Below are 21897 nucleotides of genomic sequence, written 5' to 3'. Positions count from 1 at the left end.
AGGAAGGTTACTCTGAAGTCATGACTTTTGATTTTTTTTTAAATTTTTTTTTTAACGTTTATTTATTTTTGAGACAGAGAGAGACAGAGCATGAATGGGGGAGGGTCAGAGAGAGGGAGACACAGAATCTGAAACAGGCTCCAGGCTCTGAGCTGTCAGCACAGAGCCTGACGCGGGACTTGAACTCATGGACCGCGAGATCATGACCTGAGCTGAAGTCGGACGCTTAACCGACTGAGCCACCCAGGCGCCCCATGACTTTTGATTTTTGACGGGAAAGACAATAGTGACAAGAGTGAGTGCAAGTGCAGGAGCTGTGGAAATACCCTGAGACAGCAGGAACAGCAAACCCAAATAGCTTAAGGCTTTTGAATACTTGAGGTACTCAACAGTAAACAGAAGAAACGAATTCCTTTGGGACTTTTTGTATTGGAATTTTGAAATTAATTGAAACACCAATTTGTGGAAAGTTGACGTCTCTACCCTTCTGAAGAAAATAATACAATCTACCTGATAGATGCCATCATGTTTCACTACCACTCACTTCATGTATGCACTCAGTGATACCTCGTCATCTTTCTAAAAGCCCTTAGACCTCACTTTGTCCCATCTGAATCATCTATTAAAACACTCTCCACTTCTCTCAAACCTGACCTTGACGCCTCCTTTACTATCTCAGCGGGCATTTTTAAAGGGGAAATAAAACTAATGGATTTTAGCATCTCTTTCCTTGTACCATGGAAAGAGAGGTCAGCAACTGATTTCTAAAACCTCTGAGGCAACTACAAGTCTTCACAGAAAGACAGATGAACAGAATGTTTTTGAGGGTGAGGGTTGGTAGCACAAGTCTAGTGAGAATATTTGAGAATTCCTCAAAATTCAAATAAATTCTGGGGGTCAAGTTTCAGAGACTGGTACCTCTTCATATGCACATACTCAGATTAAAGGGACGGGAAGCCTAGTGTGTCTGTAGTCAGTGGGGAAGCCTTTGTGTGAGGGGCATATATGAACATATTTAGAACTGCTGTTTCTGAGAAAGAGATGTGGCTACCAGCACTCAGCGATTCCAATATCAGAGCGAAGGTAAAGGTGGTTGCCATCAGAAACTATACACTCGCCCAAAATTTTAGCATCATAAATAAGGACTAATCTATAACTCATTCTCTTTGGGGGAGGGGTGAATGGGGACCCTAGAGAAAATGAGATTAAATTTTCTATTAAGTCTGGAATTGATTAAAAATTAAATTTTATATATTTGACTTACAAAAATAAAGAAAAGCAATACATGATTTATATCCTAAGATTCTGAGTTAAAATTCATATGTATAGGGGCAGCTGGGTGGCTCAGTCGGTTAAGCGTCTGACTTAGGCTCAGGTCATGATCTTGGGGTCTGTGAGTTTGAACCCCACATCGGGCTCTGTGCTGACAGCTCAGAGCTTGGAGCCTGCTTTGGATCATGTCTCCTTCTCTCTCTGCACGCTCCCCTGCTCGCACTCTGTCTCTCCCTCTCTCTCTCAAAAATAAATAAACATTAAAACATTAAAAAAAAATCATATGTATATTATTTATCCTCTGCAGGTAACCACAGTGCCATATTCAGGGAGGAAACAGAACTTAATGTAGAAAAAACCCTTCAATTCCCTGACTTTAAACAAACATGAAAATTTCACCAAACTTTTATTCCTTTATTTCTGCTTAGAAGCAAACAAACATACCTCCATTTACATAAAGCTCATCCCTACTCTTCTTGGGGGAATTAAATCCCCTCCTGCTTCCTAAGGAATCATGATCTTTTAACTCCATTCTCCAAATATATTTGACTCCACATAACCCCAACTACCGCTTTACCATTTTCTTGCCCAACATAGGGAAATTTGGTCACTTCCTGATTATTCTGCCAACACGGACACCTGGCACCAAACTGGGCCTGAGGGATACGATCCTGAGAAAGAATCTAGCAGGGAAGACGCAATTTAGAAAGTAGTTTCAATTACAGAAACAAGCTGTTCTTGGAACATTTCCTTTCCTTAACAAACCTGGCTCTTCCCTAACATTTTCCCGTCACCCCTTTAAACCGGTGGGTTGGAGGTAGATAAATACCCTCAGTGCTGTCACTCTCTTTTAAACCATTTTCCTTTTATCCTTTAGAAAATACCAGCTTTGTATCCCATACCTTCAAGATTCTACCACCGCTATCTTTCATGGCTTTGTTTGGTAACTAATACTATGCCATTCTACTTATTTCTTAAAGATTCTAGTCCGTTTCTCCAATACTATTGCATTCATAACAAAGAACCAAAGAAATTGGTTGGCTTAAGAAACAGAAATTTATTGCCTCATAGTTTTGGAGGGTAGACATCCAAAACCCAAGTGTTAGAAGGACTGGTTTTTTTCTGAGGGCTGTGAGGGAATGATCTGTTCCAGGTCTCACTTCTTGGCTAGTAGATGGCCATCTTCTCCCTATGTCTCCTCCCACTGTCTTCCTTTGATGTGTCTGTGTGTCCTAATTTCCCCTTCTTATAAAGACACCAGTCACAGTGGATTTGGGCCCACCCTAATGATCTCATTTTGCCTTGATCACCTCTGTAAAGACCTTAGCTCCAATAAAGATCACATTCTGAGTTACGGGGGGGGGGGGGGGGGGGGCGCGGTTAGGATTTCAACATATGAATTTTGGTGGACACAATCCAGTTCATAACACTTTTCCTGCCTCATTCAGTGTGTTAAAAATGCAGGTAAATAAACCTTCCCACATCCAAAATCTCACTTCCTTGAATTTACTAAAGAAATCACTTTTCACCTTATCTTAGCCCCTCACTTCCACATTCACTCTTTAGATTTTATTATAACCAATTACAACAGTGCTCCCTTTACTCATTTCCTGCATTCACCCTCTGACCACCACTATTTCCTATCTTTTTAGGTCACTTTTATTTGTGTCTCAACTTCAGCTACGGTTTCACTCCACTGGAACTTCAACTGTATTTATGATACCAAATTTGAATTGTCTCCCTTACTCCTTTCATGTTCTGTCTTCTCTTCTTACCCACCTTAGGCTCCATATTTAAGCAGTATGATTATTTGCTAGCAAACACTCTTGGCTCCCTTGTCACATTTTTGCTCCCCTACTCTCCTGGCAAAAGCAAATCCTGTTTAAATTCAACTCTCTAACTAACCGATACCTGCATCAATGCAAATGAATATGCTTGGATAGTTTAGTTCCTGCATTAGTCCGTCCAGTACAATGTCTGTCCTCATTCTTGGCAAGTTCTTTATGCATGTAGATAGATTTATATTTCATTACACATGAAGATGATCCTTCCAATACTCTAAACTTAGTTCCTTGTCCCTTCATCCACTAATGGCCTTTTCTTCCACCATTCTTTAACGATTCACTCTCACAGTCATACCCTAAATCTGACAGTTACTATTTAGTACATGTAAACTCTATTTCTGACCTCTCATTCTCTGATATGTACCTTCACCTCTTCTCCTTCCACCTCTTCCCTTTTTAATTCCCAATGGAATTATAATCTTTGAATCCACTACCTTTTCAGTTTCCTTCAACCAAAGATGGCTTTTCATTTCCTTAGCTAAATTAAGTTCCACGGTCTATCATTATGTTCATTCTCTTAAATATATTCCCGATTGCCTTGCCCTCCTCACTTCCTTGTATATCCACCATGACTACAAAGTCATTTCTTTGCATCCCTTTGCAGCAAAACTTTTTGAGAGACACTGGACCTAGCGTATCTAATTTGTCTTCTACCATTCTGTCATGAACCCCTCCGATCTGCCGTTTTCCGCTACCACTCCAATGAAAGAGCAACGGTCACCATTTTGTTACATTCAATTGCCAGTTCTCAATTCTGATGTTATTTGTACTATTGGTGGCAGTAGACATGGCTGATCACTCCAGTATCTTGACACACTTGATTCATTTGGATTCTAAGACCACACACTCACCAGGCTTTCCTACTACCTTGCCAATGGCTCCTTCTTGGTCTCTTGCTGGTTTCTTCTCATCTCCCTGATATTTAATGTTGATATCCTGCAGGATTTACTCTTTGTTTTTATCCCTTTTCTGTCCATACTTATTTCATCAATGATCTTGTTCAGTCTCATGGCTTTAAATATAATACATAAGCTCACGAACCCCAAATTTACCTTTTTGGTATACAACTCTTTCCTAAACTCTAGACTTTTATGTCTAACTTCCTATGTGACATCTTTTTCTCAATGTCAAACAAACATTTGAAGTTCAGTGTGACCCAAACTGAACTTTTTACCCGCCCCACCCTACCCCCACAACCCCAGCCAAACCTGCACTCCCCCAAGCCTTCTCTATCTCAATAGACAGCCATTCCCTTTTTCCAGTTGCTTAAACCAAAAACCTTGGAGTTCTTCACAGTTCTCTTTTCTCAGTTTATTTACAATCATCAGCAAACCCTAATTATTCTATCTTCAAAGTTTACCCAGAATTTTCTCCTTCTTACTATTTCCACTTGATAATACTCTGATCCTTTGGCCAAACCAAGAATCTCAATAGCAGCCAAAGTGATTGTATTAAAACATAGGTTAGCATAGTTGAGGTCATGCCATTGCTCTGCTTAAAACCTTCAATGAATCCTCCTTCACTCAGAGTAGAAACAAAAATCTTTAATTTGACTTTAAAAGCCCCAACACAATTTGTCTTATTTTACGTCTTCTACCTCATCTCTTATACCCCACTATCCCTCACTGTGTTTAAGTCACCACAAGAACCTTTTTACTGTTCCCAGACCGCCCAGTTAGGCTCCCAGTGGGGACTTGATCTTCCTCCAGATATGCACAGAGCTAATTCCCTCATTTTCTTCAAGTATTTTCTCAAATGTCACCTTTTCAATAAGGCCCAATAACCACCTCATTTAAAAATCCAGTCTCTCCAGAATTCATAGACTTTTTTTTTTTACTAGCTCTGTTTCCCTCTTTCTTTTTTCTTATTACTCATCACTTTCTAACACACTAAATAATTTATTTTTTATGTGCTATTTATTGCCAGTCTTCCCTGTGATTGAATGTAAGCTCTGGGAGGTAGGGATCTTTGTCTATTTGTTTACTAATTTATCATAAATACTTATAAGAGTTTCCAGCACATACTAGGTACTCCATAAGTAATTGTGAATAATGGAAAGATAATGAGTAGGACTACTGTAGAAGAAAGATAATATGCTATGTCAATGACAAACAGGGTTACCTAATACAGTCCAAGTAGAGCCATGGAATATGTCTCAGAAAGACTGATATTGAGACTGAGATACAAAGGATTAGAAGTTGTTACCAGGGCAAAGTTGGAGGCTGGGGAGTAGATCCTGTCAAAAGAAACTTCATGTGCGAAGGTCTACTGGTCAGAAACCATTAGTGAAGATTGAAAGGAATTTAGTATGATTGGGACTTAGGAGTGCAATTAAAGGGATGATAAAATACAGGACTAGAAAATTAAGATGGAATCATTAAAAAAATTTATAAGTAAAGTGACTGTGCAATTTATCTTCTTGAGAATCAAGAATTCAATAATTACACCCGGGACAATGTATATAAACTGGAACTGTCCTGGGGAAACTGGGATTGACTCATGAGAATAAGAGATTTTGGTCATCCAAATTATAAGCCATGTGATATTATAAAATTTAGATTTCTTTTTCCCATTGACCAATAAGAAGCAATTCAAATGATTTATGTGGGACAATGACACTATCAAAATTATGTAAAAATTATTACTCTGGTTTCAAGGTGGAGAAGAATGCAAGACAGCACCAAGGCATGGAGAGAAGGTTGTGGGGACTGACCCTGCAGTTGAGGGGAAAGATGATGGAGACTGAGACCATGACCATACAGACAACGCACAAAGAGAGAAGGGAATGACTCTCGGGGTTACTCAATGATCAGATTTAATAGAATTGGGTGAATTCTGAGATATGAGAGGAGAGAAAGAGTGAAAAGTCAGAATTGTGACTTTATAAATTATAATGTGTCATCTGTTCTTTAGCCAAAAAATAGAGGAGGAAGATGGTTTTGCATGATGGCAGAAAGATTGGTTCAATTTGAATATGCTGTGCTAGTTTTTCCTGTGAGGCATCCAGACAGAAATAACCAGTACACCGTTGAATATGTTGTTGTGAAGAGAAATTTAAGTTAATGATTTACATGAAAGAATCATCAATTTTTGGCAGGCAAATCAATCTATAGGAACAGATGGGACTATTTAGGGAAAATGAATGTACACGATACAGAGAAAAAGCACTAGAGTGTTTCAGGAAGAACATGGTCAAAACTGTCCCATGCTGTGAAGATGCTCAATGAATTTAGTGACAAACAGAAGAGTGGTGACTTTGTCAGAGTAGTGATATAAGGACTGCAGATTTCAGACTGAACTGGGTAGAGCATGAAGGAACAACAAGCCAGCAACTGAAGACAACTCTTTCAAGGAATTTACCTGTGAAGATGTCATTCCAAGAGGTTCAGGGGTGTGTGTGTGTGTGTTTATGAAGAGAGAGACACACAGAGACAGAGACAGAGAAAAAAACAAAGGAAGGAGAAATGAGCCAATGATTTTGAAAAAAATAAAGTTAGGTAATGAGGATGAATCAAAACACAGGTGAGGTTCCAGAAGAGGTAAAAGAGATGGGTCCACTATATAAGTGATGACATTCCTATTAAAATGTTAAATGTTAAAAGAAAGGACACATTTCCTTGTGACAAAAACTGAATATTTGTGGGCTTGTAGGTAGTTTGGTGGCAAATTTTAAAGGAAATTCTTATTTTTCTGGATCTATTTCCTTTTTTTTTAACTTCTAGGTTATAAAACCTAACTTCAATCCTGAGATGGAGGATGGAAGAAGAGTTTTGAGAAAAATGGTGAATATCTGAAATAGCCTCTGTTGATAACTGGATACAGAACTTACAAAAGAAATACACAAGTGTTGGGTATTCACATTATAATCAAAAATATGAAACAATTGTTGGCAATTTTGAATTAGCTACATTTCTTACCAGTTTAACAGCTTAGAAACTTTGTTCTGTATATGCAGCTACACCAAACTTATAATATACACAAGTAGTTTCTAAATTTGATGTTGAAATTTTAACAAACATTGGAGTATATTTATTATGCTTTTTTAAAGAAAGAAACTAATGATATTTTCAAATTTATTTATACTTACCCATGCTGGCAATTATGCTATGTACAGGTAATCGAGAAGGTCCATGATAAAATGACCTTGATACATTGCTTTTTTTCTGCTGGTCTTGGTTTTTAAATGCTGAATTCTCTTCTTTGGTAATATTAATATAAAAACATGTATCTGTAGCATTCATAATACATCGAGGACCTGGATTCAGCAAAATGTTTTTATTATCCTCCCTCCGAACACCAATCAAGCAGACGCCAAACCTTAATTTAAAATAAATAAATAAAAGTTTAAGAATTGTGATTCAGCAAGCTCTTAGTTTTTGTTTGTTTTTAAGTTTTCATATTAGCAAACTGTTATAAGGCAGAGGAAAATTAAAACCCAAATCAAAGCCTTTTACTTATTTTTGACACAGAAAGAGACAGAGCATGAGCTAGGGAAAAGCAGAAGAGAGAGGGAGACACAGAATCTGAAGCAGGCTCCCGGCTCTGAGCTGTCAGCACAGAACCCGACATGGAGCTCGAACCCACAAACTGTGAGATCATGACCTAAGCTGAAGTTGGACGCTTAACCAACTGAGCCACCCAGGCGCTCCAGCAAATCAAAGCCTTTTAAAGCGTTTTGAAAAGATCCTAAAAGTTCAAGACTCAAGATTCTCAAGACTTTCCTATTTTCACAGGAGAAGAAACTATGTCCTTAGTGTGTTGTGAAATCAATTTAGTTCATTATAACATATATATGTATGTATGTATATGTTCACCTAAATAAAGCAGAAGAGAATAAAAGATAATAGAAAACATCAGCATGTATATCATTAGGAAGGGTAAGAATTTTTTTTATAAAGTGTGTGTCTATTGGGTCTTTCCTTAAATATGTATTTTCATTTGATCAAAAAACATAAAACAATATTACTTAGTCAAAAAAATTTGAAAGCCATTGGCCTAAAGGAGGGGAAGAAACTTACCAATGTCACATGACGAAGAATCAGGGTCCCTAAATTTCTTTTAGTTCTGTGTCTACCATATTTGGTTTACTCTGAATTTTAGGAATAAAAAATTTAATAGTCTGAATAGGTGCACAGCTTAATTAGTAGAAATATCAAGCACTAAATTGAACAGATATTAACAATTGCTTTTATACTTTTTCAGGTTATGCTCCAAACAGAAAATGTCCTGAATCTTTTTATTTCAATATGTCTTATAGTGTTACAAATAAATCTATTGAATACAAATTATTTATAAACTAAATATTTTTTAAACATCAAAAGTATATTTAGTATGTATGGATAGAATCACATGGAGAATTTAAGTGTAATACATAAAATATTACATTAGTAGAATATACTAGATATAAATAAACCTTAAAAATGTTTTATCAATATATTTATAATACTGATAATATATTACTTTCATTATAAACATACATTTTTATTTCTTCAGTAAATAATTTTTCTCAAAAAGGAAAAAAAATTATGTTTCATGTTTGAATTAGAAGATACTATTGATTACTTTTTAACTTATTTCTCTGACCAAAGAAAGTTTTTTTAAATGTCTAGTTTTTATAAATGTTATTATGACTTTGTTTACATTTTTTAAATGTTTATTTTTGAGAGAGAGAGAGAGGGCACGTGCAAGCTGGGGAGGGGCAGAGTGAGACACGGAAGATCCCAAGCAGGCTCTGTGCTGACAGCAGGGAGCTGATGTGGGGCTTGAAGTCAAGAACTAAGAGATCTAGACCTGAGCTGAAGTCATACATTCAACTGAGCCACCCAGGTGACCCCTCTGTTTACATTTTTAAACAACACTTTATAATTAGATCTCCAAATAAGATTCATTTTCATTTATTTTAAATTCCTAATGGATTAAAATATTTTTAATAGTTTTTTAATGTTTATTTATTTGAGAGAGAGAGAGAGAGAGACACAAACAGAGTGTGAGTGGGGAGGGGCAAAGAGAGGGAGACACAGAATCCCAAGCAGGCTCCAGGCTCTGAGCTGTCAGCACAGAGCCCGACAAGGGGTCCCAAACTCAAGAACCACGAGATCATGACCTGAGCTGAAGTCAGACACTTAACCAACTGAGCCATCCAGGCGCCCCATTAACAGATTAAAATATGTTAAAGACAATTTAAAAATCACTAAAGTCAAGGCAGCTAGGTGGCTCAGTTAAGCATCTGACTCTTGGTTTTGGCTGGGGTCATTATCTCAAGGTTTCATAAGTTCAGGCCCCATTTCAGGCTCTGCACTGGCAGCATGGAGACTGCTTGGGTTTCTTTCCCTCTCTCTCTCTCTGCCCCTACCCTACTTGCACTGTGTCTGTCTCTCTCAAAATCAACTTTAAAAAGAAGTTACTAAAGTCAATATTCCTACTAAGTTATACTTTATACCTAATAATATTAACTTGTAGAGATCATACAGAAGCTCAGAGTTCAAATGTCTCAGTAATTACATTAAAAATTCCATAATACTTGGAATTCATGAGCACCAATATGGGCTGTATTTTAGAAAACTGTGTTTAAAAGGTATGATTGATTTATATTTTAAGTCCACTCTGGAAGCAGAAACATACTTTTTGTGCGCATGAAAAGAGGCATATGTAAAACTCTTCCCTTCATATTCAGCAAAAAATGTACTTTCTTCCAAAACAATGTGGTATACTTCATTGCCAGAGCATCTACCATACATCTTCTGCCACTGTTCTGGTGACTGCTGGCCTTCTCTGCAACAAAAGCACACACACATACACGCACACCAAGAGAAAAACACAGTGAATGAAGTTAAAAAAACAAAAAAACAGTTGCCATACATAATTTGGAGTTTCCTCCCAGGAAGAATTAGTAAACACAGTGCAAAGAAGTATATGTATGGTGCTCTAAATGATGATATTTACAAACACAAAGAATTACTACAAAAATTTTGAAACTAACACAATATATAATAAGCTTGAAAGATGGCACAATCCTAGAAAGTAGTTTTTCATACTCCAGTTAATGAAAACATTTATCCTGACCATGAACCAATGAGATATAGCATTTCATTTTAATTTCTGTTTATGTCTATCCTGTCATGCATATCCTACATATTACACTTGTTTTATAGTCTAAGTAACATGGCACCTACTTCATCTCATTTATGATACCTATTTGGCCCCTGTAGGTAACTGATTTTGCTTTGTATTTATAATTATGTATTCATACATGTCAACTTATCAAGTTGATTTCACAGAAAACATACTCTTAATTTCTGTCCATATCATAGCAATGGCTTCCTTCCAATTATGTAGCAGTTAAGAAAAGATACCTCTTCAAGATAAAAGGGTGTTCAATCACCAGAAGTATTTTTTAAAAGAATATAAGTTTATCACAAAAAGTACAGTTTCTATTTTCTGGAATGCTCTCCTCAGTGGCCTTGAAAATATATAAAAAAAGTCAACCTATGAAAAATTATTTTTTCCTATTTTTTTATAATGTATTTCATTTACTTTTTCTGAATAAAGCTTATGGACTCTATAAACACAAAAAAAATGCATATTCTAGGAGGAAAGTGATAAATGTATAAATATCAAAATATTTCAGTAGATTGTCTATAGATTTTGAATGGATAAAAGCAGATAACAAATCATATTTGTCATATTTAGGGTTTTAAAAACATTTTAAACTCTTGAGTTTTGTCTAAAGGATTATTAGAGATAATACATTTATTAACATTTAGAAGAGTAACTAAGTTTTAAAAAATCATATATTTTCCAGGTATGTTTAATTGTGCTTAAGAGTCAAGAGCCTAGACCTTGGAGTCTGATTGCCTGATCTGAATCCTAATTTTAAGATCTTGTGTGAGTTACTTAACTTCTCAGTGATTCTCTGCCTCTTCTGTGAAAAACAGTATCAGCCTCACTGGGTTAGATAAAATGAGGTAATACAAATAAATCACTTAGCAGATGTTAGGATCATAGTAATCACTCAGAAAATGTTAGCTTCCATTATTATTTTGCTGTTACACTTTTCTCATTGCTAGATTCTGGAGACACCTTTAAGCAGCCCAGGCAACCTATTGAACACTAATGCTTTTAAGACCTTTACTCTTTCTTCTGTAATAATTTTAATATGTTTTTGGAAGTAGAAAAATAAAGTAAAAACACTTTTGACTATAGCCTGTATATGGCTACATCTAACTATTATTTTCTAGGAATAACTGTTCCTGGTAGAGAAAACGTTCCTTTTGGCAAACAAAAATAAAATCATCTTTGTTATGTACCACAGTGCTACTTGGCAAGATGATACTTGGCAAAGACAGAATCCATTTAAATGGGCTGGAAATGTAAGAGAAGATGCCGGTAATTCATCATGGTTTATTTGAGATCCAAAAGGTAGCATGGAGTCAAATAATTGTCACACAAGGGTACTAAAAGCTATTCAAAAGAATCATACATCTAAGTCCAGGGGCTGAAATGGGAAAACGATATTGTAGCTTGAAAAGGAGAGGGTTATACAAGGACATTTCAGATGGATTTCCTTAAATCATTGGCTTCTTCTCATGCTATTTTATGCTTTCATGCCAGGAGACATCTTTATGATTTCTTCAAATATATTCCTAATAGGTAACCAAGAATCTCTAAGTTCAGCTAATTGTAAATATATAAAAATGTTCCCCTTTTAGCTCATGTAAATTTTTTCAGAAATGTAATTAATAATGCCATTTAATATCATTGGGTAAATTCAGTTCTCACTTATTAATTCCTACATGAATTATTTATCAAGCACCTAGGCTGTGTCAGGGAAAGTTCTAGATTCACAAGTTATGGCAGTTAAGAAAGCAAAAATGCTTTCTTGTTTGAAGCCTCTAGTGAAGGAAGACTGACAGTAAACAAAAGAAGCAAACTGTGTTATGTTGGAAGTGATCAGTGCAGGGAGAAAAATCAGAGAGGGAATAATTTTGAGCCGTGAATTGAAAAGTAAAAGGTACGGTTGAGGAAGGCATTGCTGGAAGGTTGACATTTGAGTAAAAATCTTTAAGAGAGTGGGAGAGGCAACCATAGGAATACTCAGGAGAATATTGTTTCAGGCAGAAGTATCAACAAATACTTTCCTGAAGCAGAGAACAAAGAACAAAGGCCAGTTTGGCTGGAGTTAGGGGAGGAGAAAAAATGAGGCCAGAGAGATAACTGGGAAGGGGGAGGGGTCATATAGAGGTATACAAAATTTTACAATGACTTGGACTTGGACTTGGGATGATTTGGCAGTCACTGGAGGATTTCAAAGATGGGTGCAAAAGATTCTGACTTTAATTTTTTGTCTTCTTTAATTGTTTATATGTTAGTTAGCTACCATGCAGTGCAACATGGGTTTCAGAAGTAGAATTCAGTGATTCATCATTCACATACAACACCCAGTGCTCATCACAACAACTGCTCTTCCTAATACCCAACACCCATCCTACCCATCCTACTAGACATGTCCCCGAAAGCAAGGGAAACGAAGGCAAACATGAACTATTGGGACTTCATCAAGATCAAAAGCTTCTGTGTGGTGAAGGAAGTAATCGACAAAACTATAAGGCAACCTACAGAATGGGAGAAGATTCTGACTTAAATTTTACAAAAATCCTCACAGGTCAGGACGCTGAGAAGAGACTGAAGAAGGGGTAATGACCAATGAGGAGGTTAATATAATGATCCAGCTAGATGACGATGGTTTGGACCAGATTACACTCTGGGTGTGTTCTGAAGGTAGACCAGAAAGGATTTGCTAATGGAAGAGAAAAAATATATAAAAATCTCGAGCACCCATGTCCATCAGAAATATGGATAAACAAATAAATAAATAGAATCCATAAAGATAAGAGTGAAAATGCAGGTACAATTGATTATAAAACATCATGGAGAAATCTCAAATATAAAATGTTAAATAAAAGAAGTGATTCCAGATTTGTTATTTTAGTTAACTAAGTCCTAGGAAAGAAAGAAGTCAATCAGAGATAATATATGTGGGCTTCAGAAACATTTGTAATGTTTATTTTTTTTTAATCTGAAATGCTAGGCACCTGGATGTTAATGACAATAATCTTACAACTTTTGAATGTCTGAGACATTTACAATTGCATCACAAAAAAAGAAAAACAGGACTAACTCAAAAAGATATCTGCACCTCATGTCCATTGCAGCATTGTTTACATGAACCAAGGCATAGAAATAACTAAAGAGTTTGTAGATGGATGAATGAATAAAGAAAATGTGGTGTAAATATATATAACGAGTTACTATTCAGCTATATAAAAGGAAATCCTGCCATTTGTGACAATATGGATGGACCTTGAGGTTATTAGCTAAGTGAAATAAGTCACCAAGACAAATACCATATGGTCTCATTTAGATGTAGAATCTAAAAACAAAAAAAGTAAACAAAAAGTAAACTCCTAGATTCAGAGAACAGACTGGTGGTTGCCAAAGGGGAAGTTGGGGAGATGGGTGAAACAGGTTAAGGTGAGCAAAAAGTACAAACTTCTAGTTATATACTAAATAAGTCCTGGAATATAATGTACAGCATGAGGACTATAGTTAATAATACTATATTATATATTAGAAAGCTACTAAGAGAGTAAATCTCAAAAGTTTGGCATACAAGAAAAAAAAATTGTATGTGTGGTGATGAATGTTAACTAGACTTATTGGCATGATCATTTCCTCTCTACATATATGTGTGTATGTGTGTATACATATACCCATATAGAGAGAATTATGTTGTACATCTGACATTAATGTAATATTACCTGGCAGTTATATCTCTATTTTTAAAAAGGGCATTTTACGGCCTGTAGATGTATAAAAAAAACCTTTTCTTTGTCTTCAATTTACTATTCTCCCTAAATTTTCTCTTCATCTATCTTACTTTATGTTTATAGGCAGAAACAATTCAAGATTATTTTTCAATGGAGGAAAACAATCACATAAATAAAAAGATATTTCCAAACTTCTCATACCAGAGAATTCTTTAATTCCACCATCTAGGTGGGTCTTGATCTCACCACTTGTTCCTTTCTCCATCAATTCTTACACTTTTCAAATAGTCCTATCCCACCGTCTGGCCTCCTTGCCTCCAGTATTGGTCATTACAAATCTATTTATGGTGCGTCAGAAGACTGAATTTCAAAAACTCCAATCAGTTCATGTTACTCTCCTATTGAAAATGTTTAAAGGGCTTCCTCCTTCCATTTTAAAAATGTGAACTTCTTTATCATCATTACAAAGCCCTCTGGACCTATGCTATACCTACCTTTCAAATTTCATTTGTTACCTCTGTCTTCTTTCTCTCGTGTGTTCCAGCCATGAGCACTCCTTAATTTACCCTGAACAAGAAACTCTTTCTTATATTTTGGACTCTTCACAAGGGTGTTCGTCCTATCTCCAAAGCTCTACTCATTCTCTGACCTATAGCTTACTCATTACTTCTTAGCTTTGCAGTGCTGTACTTTGTTCATGATATAGTAACACTAAATTGTATTAATTACCCCTTAATGTCTTGCTTCCCTGTGAAATAAGCCACATGAGGAAAGGGATCATGTCTTGTTTACCACTATACTTTTGAGACTCTGACATCCATTCTGACACAGTGTAAGTGCTTAATAAATGTTTGGTTAAATGAACAAAGAATAATCTAACGATGTTCTTTATGCTCAATTACTAAATGTTCTGCTTTCCTAATTATATAATACCTGTCTTCTCACCAGAATCATCTTTTAGGTCTAACCAATTACTTTCCCTATGATGAATTTGCCATTAGAATTAGAAAAAATAATCATGGAGTTCCTCAATCGCTAATGGACATGAAATAAATTTAACCTCAGCAGCAGTAAAAACACAAAAGATATTAGGGACAAAAAACACAGAATGGAAAGCTTAGTGAAAGTTACAAAAAGCCATTTAATGAAGATTTAAGATGTGTTTACACTAAGCAAATGAACTTTTAGGGAAAATAATTGGTTTGTGCATTTACTTACTGTCAAGCTCAAAGTATATTGCAACCTGTAAAACAGTACAGCCTAGTTTACTCCATACCCTTTTTAGGATGTTCTAACATTTTTACTGAAAACTTACTGGTAATCAATGCTTCCTAAACCAGTGTATGTCCACCTTTATTTTCAAAATCATTGCCATCTCCAGCTGTTTATAAAAGTATAGTAGAAAAAGAAAACAATGATAGGAATATGAAAATGAAATATTCTATTAAGACAATAAATGGAGTACAGAGTAACAGTATATGCTTCATATTTGAAAGAACCTCTTTGAGATATCTATCTCCCCTGCATAAAGAGATATGCTGTAAAATGCATGCACCCAAAACTAGAGTCAAGAGAGCCTTGAAAAAACTTAGATGAGGCAGCTTAGAAGGAAACAAAGCTTGTGTCTGCTCTCCTATGCATTCTAAACTCTAAACAAATGTCTAAGTGAGTAATTTTTTGTTTTTTTTTTAAAGAGAAGTGGAAGGAAAGGTGATAGACAATTCCTTAGGAGAAAGGGGGAAAAACGCCTAGTCAAGTGAATAAACTAACCCTTTGTCAAAGTCTTCAAGACCTTGTAGCCTTCTAAGCACGTCCTGTCAAATCCCCTATTCCTGTCTTATAATAATATCTTGGGCAGGTCCCATTTCTTTCAAATCATGTTCAGTTATTAAAAAGCTCAATCTCACCCCATTTGAAATTTCAATCTTACCAGTTCAGGCTGATTCTCCACAGGATGTTGCTGCTCTTCAAAGTAATTCTAATTAGTAATCACTATAAAGGGTCTTGTAGGCACATGTGACTATCCCTTTATGGGGAATGAGGGCTGTACTTTGGTATATGATCACTGATAAGAAAGTCTCTTCCACTTTCCCTCATCTTATTTACCAGTGGTACATCCTACAATCTAACTGCTTGAGTTTCCTCACCTTGTGACCAACACACTCAGATGGGGTACCAGAAATATGGCTCAGATCTTTTTAAGCTATCAGTCATGCTGTGGAAAACCCATGCATGGGACTGAAGGCTGTCTTCTACCTCTGCCATTTTTCTCTAATTCTTTTTTCCTCATGTTCAATTAATCACAGGAAACAATATAAGCAAATGTCCAACTGAAGGATGAGATGCTAGCTCCCAGTTCCTGCAGACAGCCCTATTCTCCATGAGTAATGCATAATTCTTTTGTACTTCTCCTCACATGGCTGGGGTAGGTACAAGAGCACTGTACTCCTCTATCCATCCCCCTCTCTAATCTCCTCTTTCACCAATTGGGGGGCATGAAAAGTCCCTCCCAATATAGTAAGTATTGGTGTAAAAATAGTATATTTGCTCAATTCTGTTTAGTTTTCCTAAGTTAGAAATATCTGGGAAAATTTGTTCCAGTTAACTTCTGGATGATACATAAATCAATTCTGACAACTGATTTTATTTTTCTTTTAGATGCAAGTTGCACATTCCTCATTAATCTATGATTACACCTTCAAGGCAAATGGGTATTTATTGCCAGAAAGCAAATTAACTCACATACCAATCTCCTGAGCTTTAACATGGTCAACCAAGTTTAAGGAGGACTGTTAGTAAGCACTTGAGTCTGCTCTTTGCAGAAATGTATTTAATACAGGCTTCTGAATGCAGTAAAAGAATTTTACATAATTTCGTCTCTGGAAGTTTCCCCACCTCAAATTTTCCCAAAGGGAGAAACAAGGATTTAAGTGGAATTTCCTGTGCCAGATAGAAGAGGTTGAAATTGTATTATAGTACATAATCTCTTTCTAGTTCAGGAATGTGCTGAACTGCTCTGCCCAATAACAGAGTTGGCATTAAAAACAAAAACATCATAAAACCTTATTCTACTGACAAATTCCTATTTTATTATAAACATGGATGGTATTTTTTTTTAAAAAAAAACTCATACTAATAACTTTTAAAATAAAATTTGATTTTATTTTCATATTTTCTGTATGCATATAAGCATGCCACAAAACTATAGGTAAAGTCAAGAAGAGTAAGCATGATATTATGAAGCCCTGCCTTCAAGGTTATAAAATGTAATCATTAGTAGAAATCCACACAGATTGCCAAGTTAGTTGTTTTTGTATACCTATTTTTTTATCAAACTAAATTACTTTCACATCAGTAGGTATAAAAAGCACCTTGTCACAAGGTATCTTTGATATAAATCCATTCTTCACTATGTAATAAAAGGCTTCACGTATAACTTAGGTGGAAATTTTTGCCTTAGGAAAAGGATGTCATTTAGATTTAGAGTTGAAATGTTAAATAAAATAAAATTTCCTTATTGATGCTCCATTTTCAAGAAGATATTTGTTACCTCATTGTATTGATTGAAAGTAGATTTAAAACCCAAAGGTTTAAATCTAATTAAAATTAATACATTTTATTTAATTTTATACTGTTGTGTTTCCCCAATTTAATGTCTGCTTGCTTGCACATAGTTATTTATATTCTTTACAGGGTGCTTTTCTGCAAACACACATGAATTGCATTAACTCATAATGGTCCCAAACTGTTACATTATTTAAAAATCAAGTTATTTAAATTGTACTACAATCTTGCCTTTACTATCAACCTCAGGAATCTACAGTGAAGACTGTAGGCCAAAGAAATGATTTTGACAAATTGCAGCCTGTGTCACTAGAAACATAATTGTAATTTATAGGTGGAAAGTGTATATTTGAATATACAGAAGCTTCCAAAACAGGGAGGATACAAAAGAAACAGCTAACACACAACTTTGATGCACATTTATTCTTGTTAATCTGCAGACAGAACTGACATACAAATATGGTTATCTTATCTAAAAAGAAAATATAGAGAAAGTAATAAAACATAAGATTAAGATGTCTCGGTCTACCAGGAAGAGGCTTATGCATTCCTACTCTTGAACAACTGAACTTCCCCAGGTTTTTATGTCATCAGACACCAAAATAGAAATCTGAGTCCTAAGATTAAGTCAAGTCAGTGGATGCTAATCAACTTTCTACCACTAGATGGAACTGGAAAGCTGTTTGCCATTCTTGGGAAAAGAAAAATTGTTGGGATGGGGAGAATAGAAAAATGCCATATAGCTTTCAAATATTTTTTAAAAATTTTTTAAGTTTATTTATTTATTTTGATAGAGAGAAAGAGAGTAGGGGAGGTGCAGAGAGAGAGGGAGAGAGCGAGAATACCAAGGAGGCTATGCACTGTCAGCACAGAGCCCGATGCAGGGCTCAAACTCATGAACCATGAGATGATGACCTAAGCCAAAACCAAGAGTTGGACGCTTAGTGGACTGAGCCACCCAGATGCACCAGCTTTCAAACATTGTTAATAGTGACCTTAAACAATGAACACTCTTTTGAAAGGGATCTACTTCAAGAAAAAATGAAATACAGCTTAAACGTTAAATCTAAAGGGCCCACTATACTTGAAGGTGGGCCAAAAGCCATTGCCCTTACTCCAATGTGATTTTCTGAAATGCTCACTTAATTCAGAAAGCTGCCTAATTACCACACACAAAAATCCTAAAATTCTGTAAAGATTTTTCATCTACTTTTCAAACTGTCAGGTGAAAAGGTAAATTCTTCTGTCATAATGAACGTCATTCTCAGCTCTTTCATGCTACTATGAAGTCATAACCCACTGATTTTAAACTGTTCTCCATCAGAATGAATACAAATTCATACCTGAAATGCACTTGCCCCTTTCTTTCTCAGAACACAGCCTGTTTACTGAAAACCATACACTCAGCTTCTAATAAAGTACTTTGTGCCCTTGTACACATACATAGCGCTACTCTATCTATCCCTTTAGTTTAGAATGCCATTGTGAATTTCCCAGGAAAGTTATATACCATAAACACTAATATTTGGGGATATAGGAGTTTCAGAAGCTCCTGCTGTTATTATTTACGTTTTGCCATTTGAGTATCTTTTTTTTTTTTTTGCCCTTTTAAAATTATTTGTAACTAGGAGATTTGTTCACTGTTTTCCCATGTTGTTATTTGATTTATTCTCAAGGTATGCAAAGGTAATCTTACCACAAAGAGAAGATATTTCATTAATAAAATAAATCTAGGGGAAGTTTATAATATGCCCCAAATCCATATATAAGCCATGTTTACATTGTGTCCTACCCTGTATTGAATATTAGTCTTTTCTCATCAGAATGTACTTGTTCTTGGGGCGCCTGGGTGGCTCAGTCGGTTGGGTGTCTGACTTTGGCTCAGGTCATGATCTCACAGTCTGAGTTTGAGCCCTGTGTTGGGCTCTGTGCTGACAGCTCAGAGCATGAAGCCTGCTTTGGATTCTGTCTCCCTCGCTCTGCCCTTCCCCTGCTCACGTTCTGCCTCTCTCTCTCTTTCTCAAAAATAAATAAACATTAAAAAAAAATTTTTAAAAAGAGAATGTACTTGTGCTTTGCGTTTCCCAAACTTCTAACACAGTGCCTTATACTGTATGGATGCATGAATTTATTATTTATACAATGAATTAATGGCCAAAACATAACAATATTTTAACTCAGTGCTATTTTTAGCATGTTATTTCATCCAAACCTCAAATTTTAACCAAAAAAAAAAAAAAAAAAAAAAGAAGAAAGAAAAAGCTTCCAAATCTTCAGCTTAATGCAGAGTTTTAAGGTATTTCTTAATGATAATGCTCTGAAGCTTTATCACTATAATCAGTATTAGGCACTGTCTATTGACTGCCTTCTCTGAGGTATGAGAAAAAGAACGATCTCACAAGAGAGTCCCCACAGGTGCTGTTCAGATAACGATACTACCATTTTTAATTCCTCTTTGGGATTCCTCTTCCAGAGTTATTCTGCAACTCTAGTGTCCACAGAGCAGGTTAGTAAAGTAAATGCTTAAATCAGGCCAGATGTGACACAATGGGGAGTGTGCAGGCTTGGGTGGGTTGGCTGTTACATGCCTGCTGAAAAGGCAAATTCAAAAAAAAAAAAAAATCAAAAGAAAAAAATATTTACATCAGGCTGGTGGCCAAATAAAACCTATCTGCTAACATAAGTTGGTTCATTGGTGATTAGGTTTGAAACTTCAGATCCACTAGTTACATTTTAACTTTAAATAACACACTTTAACTCTGTTACACTAACTATATCCAGTCTTGATTTCCATTATGTAACCTGAGGATATTAATGACCCTCTTCCCTTCCACATCTTCTCCCTACTTTTATTCTAAACCGTTATTCGCTGTACAATTTTTTTCTACATTGTTGAAATTACAAATATTTATACTTTGTTCACTAGCTGCAAAAAGTCAATGGCTTAAGATTAAAAACAGAAGGGCATCTCAGTGGCTCAGCTGGTTGAGCACCCGACTTCCACTCAGGTCAATGATCTCATGGATCGTGGGTTTGAGTTTTGCGCTGATAGTGTGGAACCTGCTTCAGATTCCCTGTCTCCCTCTCTCCCTCTCTCCCACTAGTTCTCTCTGTCTCTCAAAAATAAACATTAAATTAAAAAAAAAAGAGAGAGGACATGTTGTAGACCTTAAACTTACACAATGATTTTGTCAATTATACCTCAATAAAACTGGAAAAGAAGAGAAACTGTGCTGTGATCACATTATTATGATTATTACAACATAGTTCACTTAGGAGCTAAAGGGAATTCTATAATTATGAAAGCTTCACCATAGTACCCTAAGTTATTCAATAGTGACTATTTTAAAAATTACTCTTTCCTTACCAACCAACATGTTATTCAGTATTATGGCACACTTTAATTGGCTTTATTTTAGTTCCTTTTTTTTCTCGGAGTTTATGATTGCCATTTTTTGTTGTTGTTTTGTTTTGGTTTGTTTCGGTTTGTTTTATTTTTCGGCTGGGAGAGAAAACAGATACCTCCTTTGCCACATCACATTGTACATGTAGCTTTTAATCTAGTGTAGTCTTTTTCTGAGACCCAGTGTCTGACTTTTCTTATCTTGACCATAACTTTTAGGAATTTTTGGTTTTAGCTATGATGCAGACATGTGACCTGGGTCCCATCAATCAGACACAAATGCAGGATTTACTTTGGTAGAGAGCTAAATGAGGAAACGGACAGGCAAGTGGCATCCGTTTTGTTGCAGAGGTAGTATGGTTCTAGGATTTTTACCTGGTTAGTTGTGTGGAGTAGCAGGGGAAGTTGTTTGTGTCAGTTTAGCCAAGATAGAGGTCAACTTTCTTGCTCAGTGTTATCCATATTCCTCCATAAATCTCTTTACAATTAAACTTGTTAAGTAGATACTCTTGTATAAAGTTAAGAACACTAGTCAATACTAAGATTTCCCCCCATTTGTACAAGTTTTAAGAAGTTTTTCTTCACCATTATTGCTCTCTAATTTGGCAATGCTATGTATGCATCTAGGTATAGTTCTTTTTCATTCATTATAATTTACAGCAAGAGACTCTTGTCAATTTAAAGATCTGAATCTCCCTTATTCTGTCATAATTTCTTACATTCCATTTTCTCCATGTTCTCTGGAACTTCCACTAAATCAGATATTATTTCTCTTGGATTGACCTGCACTGCAAATCCTTTTTCTTATGCATTCTATCTCTGTCCTTTTATCTGCAATCCTCAAACTTTCTATGATATTTCTTTCAAAACTTTTTTTTTTTGAAAAATTTTTATTTTGGTATAATTGACATATAACATAATTCTAAATTTAGGTATATACCTTAATGATTTTATATGTGTATATATTGCACAGTGATCACCACAAAAA

At 35.6% G+C, this 21897-nt stretch overlaps 1 protein-coding gene across 2 annotated transcripts in view; it reads right to left on the bottom strand.

Moving 5' to 3' along the window:
- KCNT2 (potassium sodium-activated channel subfamily T member 2) overlaps nucleotides 1-21897 on the bottom strand; it is a 359762-nt gene that overhangs the window by 95745 nt on the left and 242120 nt on the right. For both annotated transcript variants that reach the window (XM_049634538.1, XM_049634537.1), the window contains exons 15-16: nucleotides 9738-9887; nucleotides 7204-7433 (exon numbers count right to left, since the gene is read on the bottom strand). In XM_049634538.1, coding sequence (XP_049490495.1) covers nucleotides 7204-7433; nucleotides 9738-9887 — 380 coding nt within the window. The remainder of the gene's footprint in view (nucleotides 1-7203; nucleotides 7434-9737; nucleotides 9888-21897) is intronic.

The sequence above is a fragment of the Panthera uncia genome, chromosome F1, assembly GCF_023721935.1.
Source record: "Panthera uncia isolate 11264 chromosome F1, Puncia_PCG_1.0, whole genome shotgun sequence".
Taxonomy (NCBI): Eukaryota; Metazoa; Chordata; class Mammalia; order Carnivora; family Felidae; genus Panthera; species Panthera uncia.
This window is presented reverse-complemented; position numbering and strand designations above follow the sequence as displayed.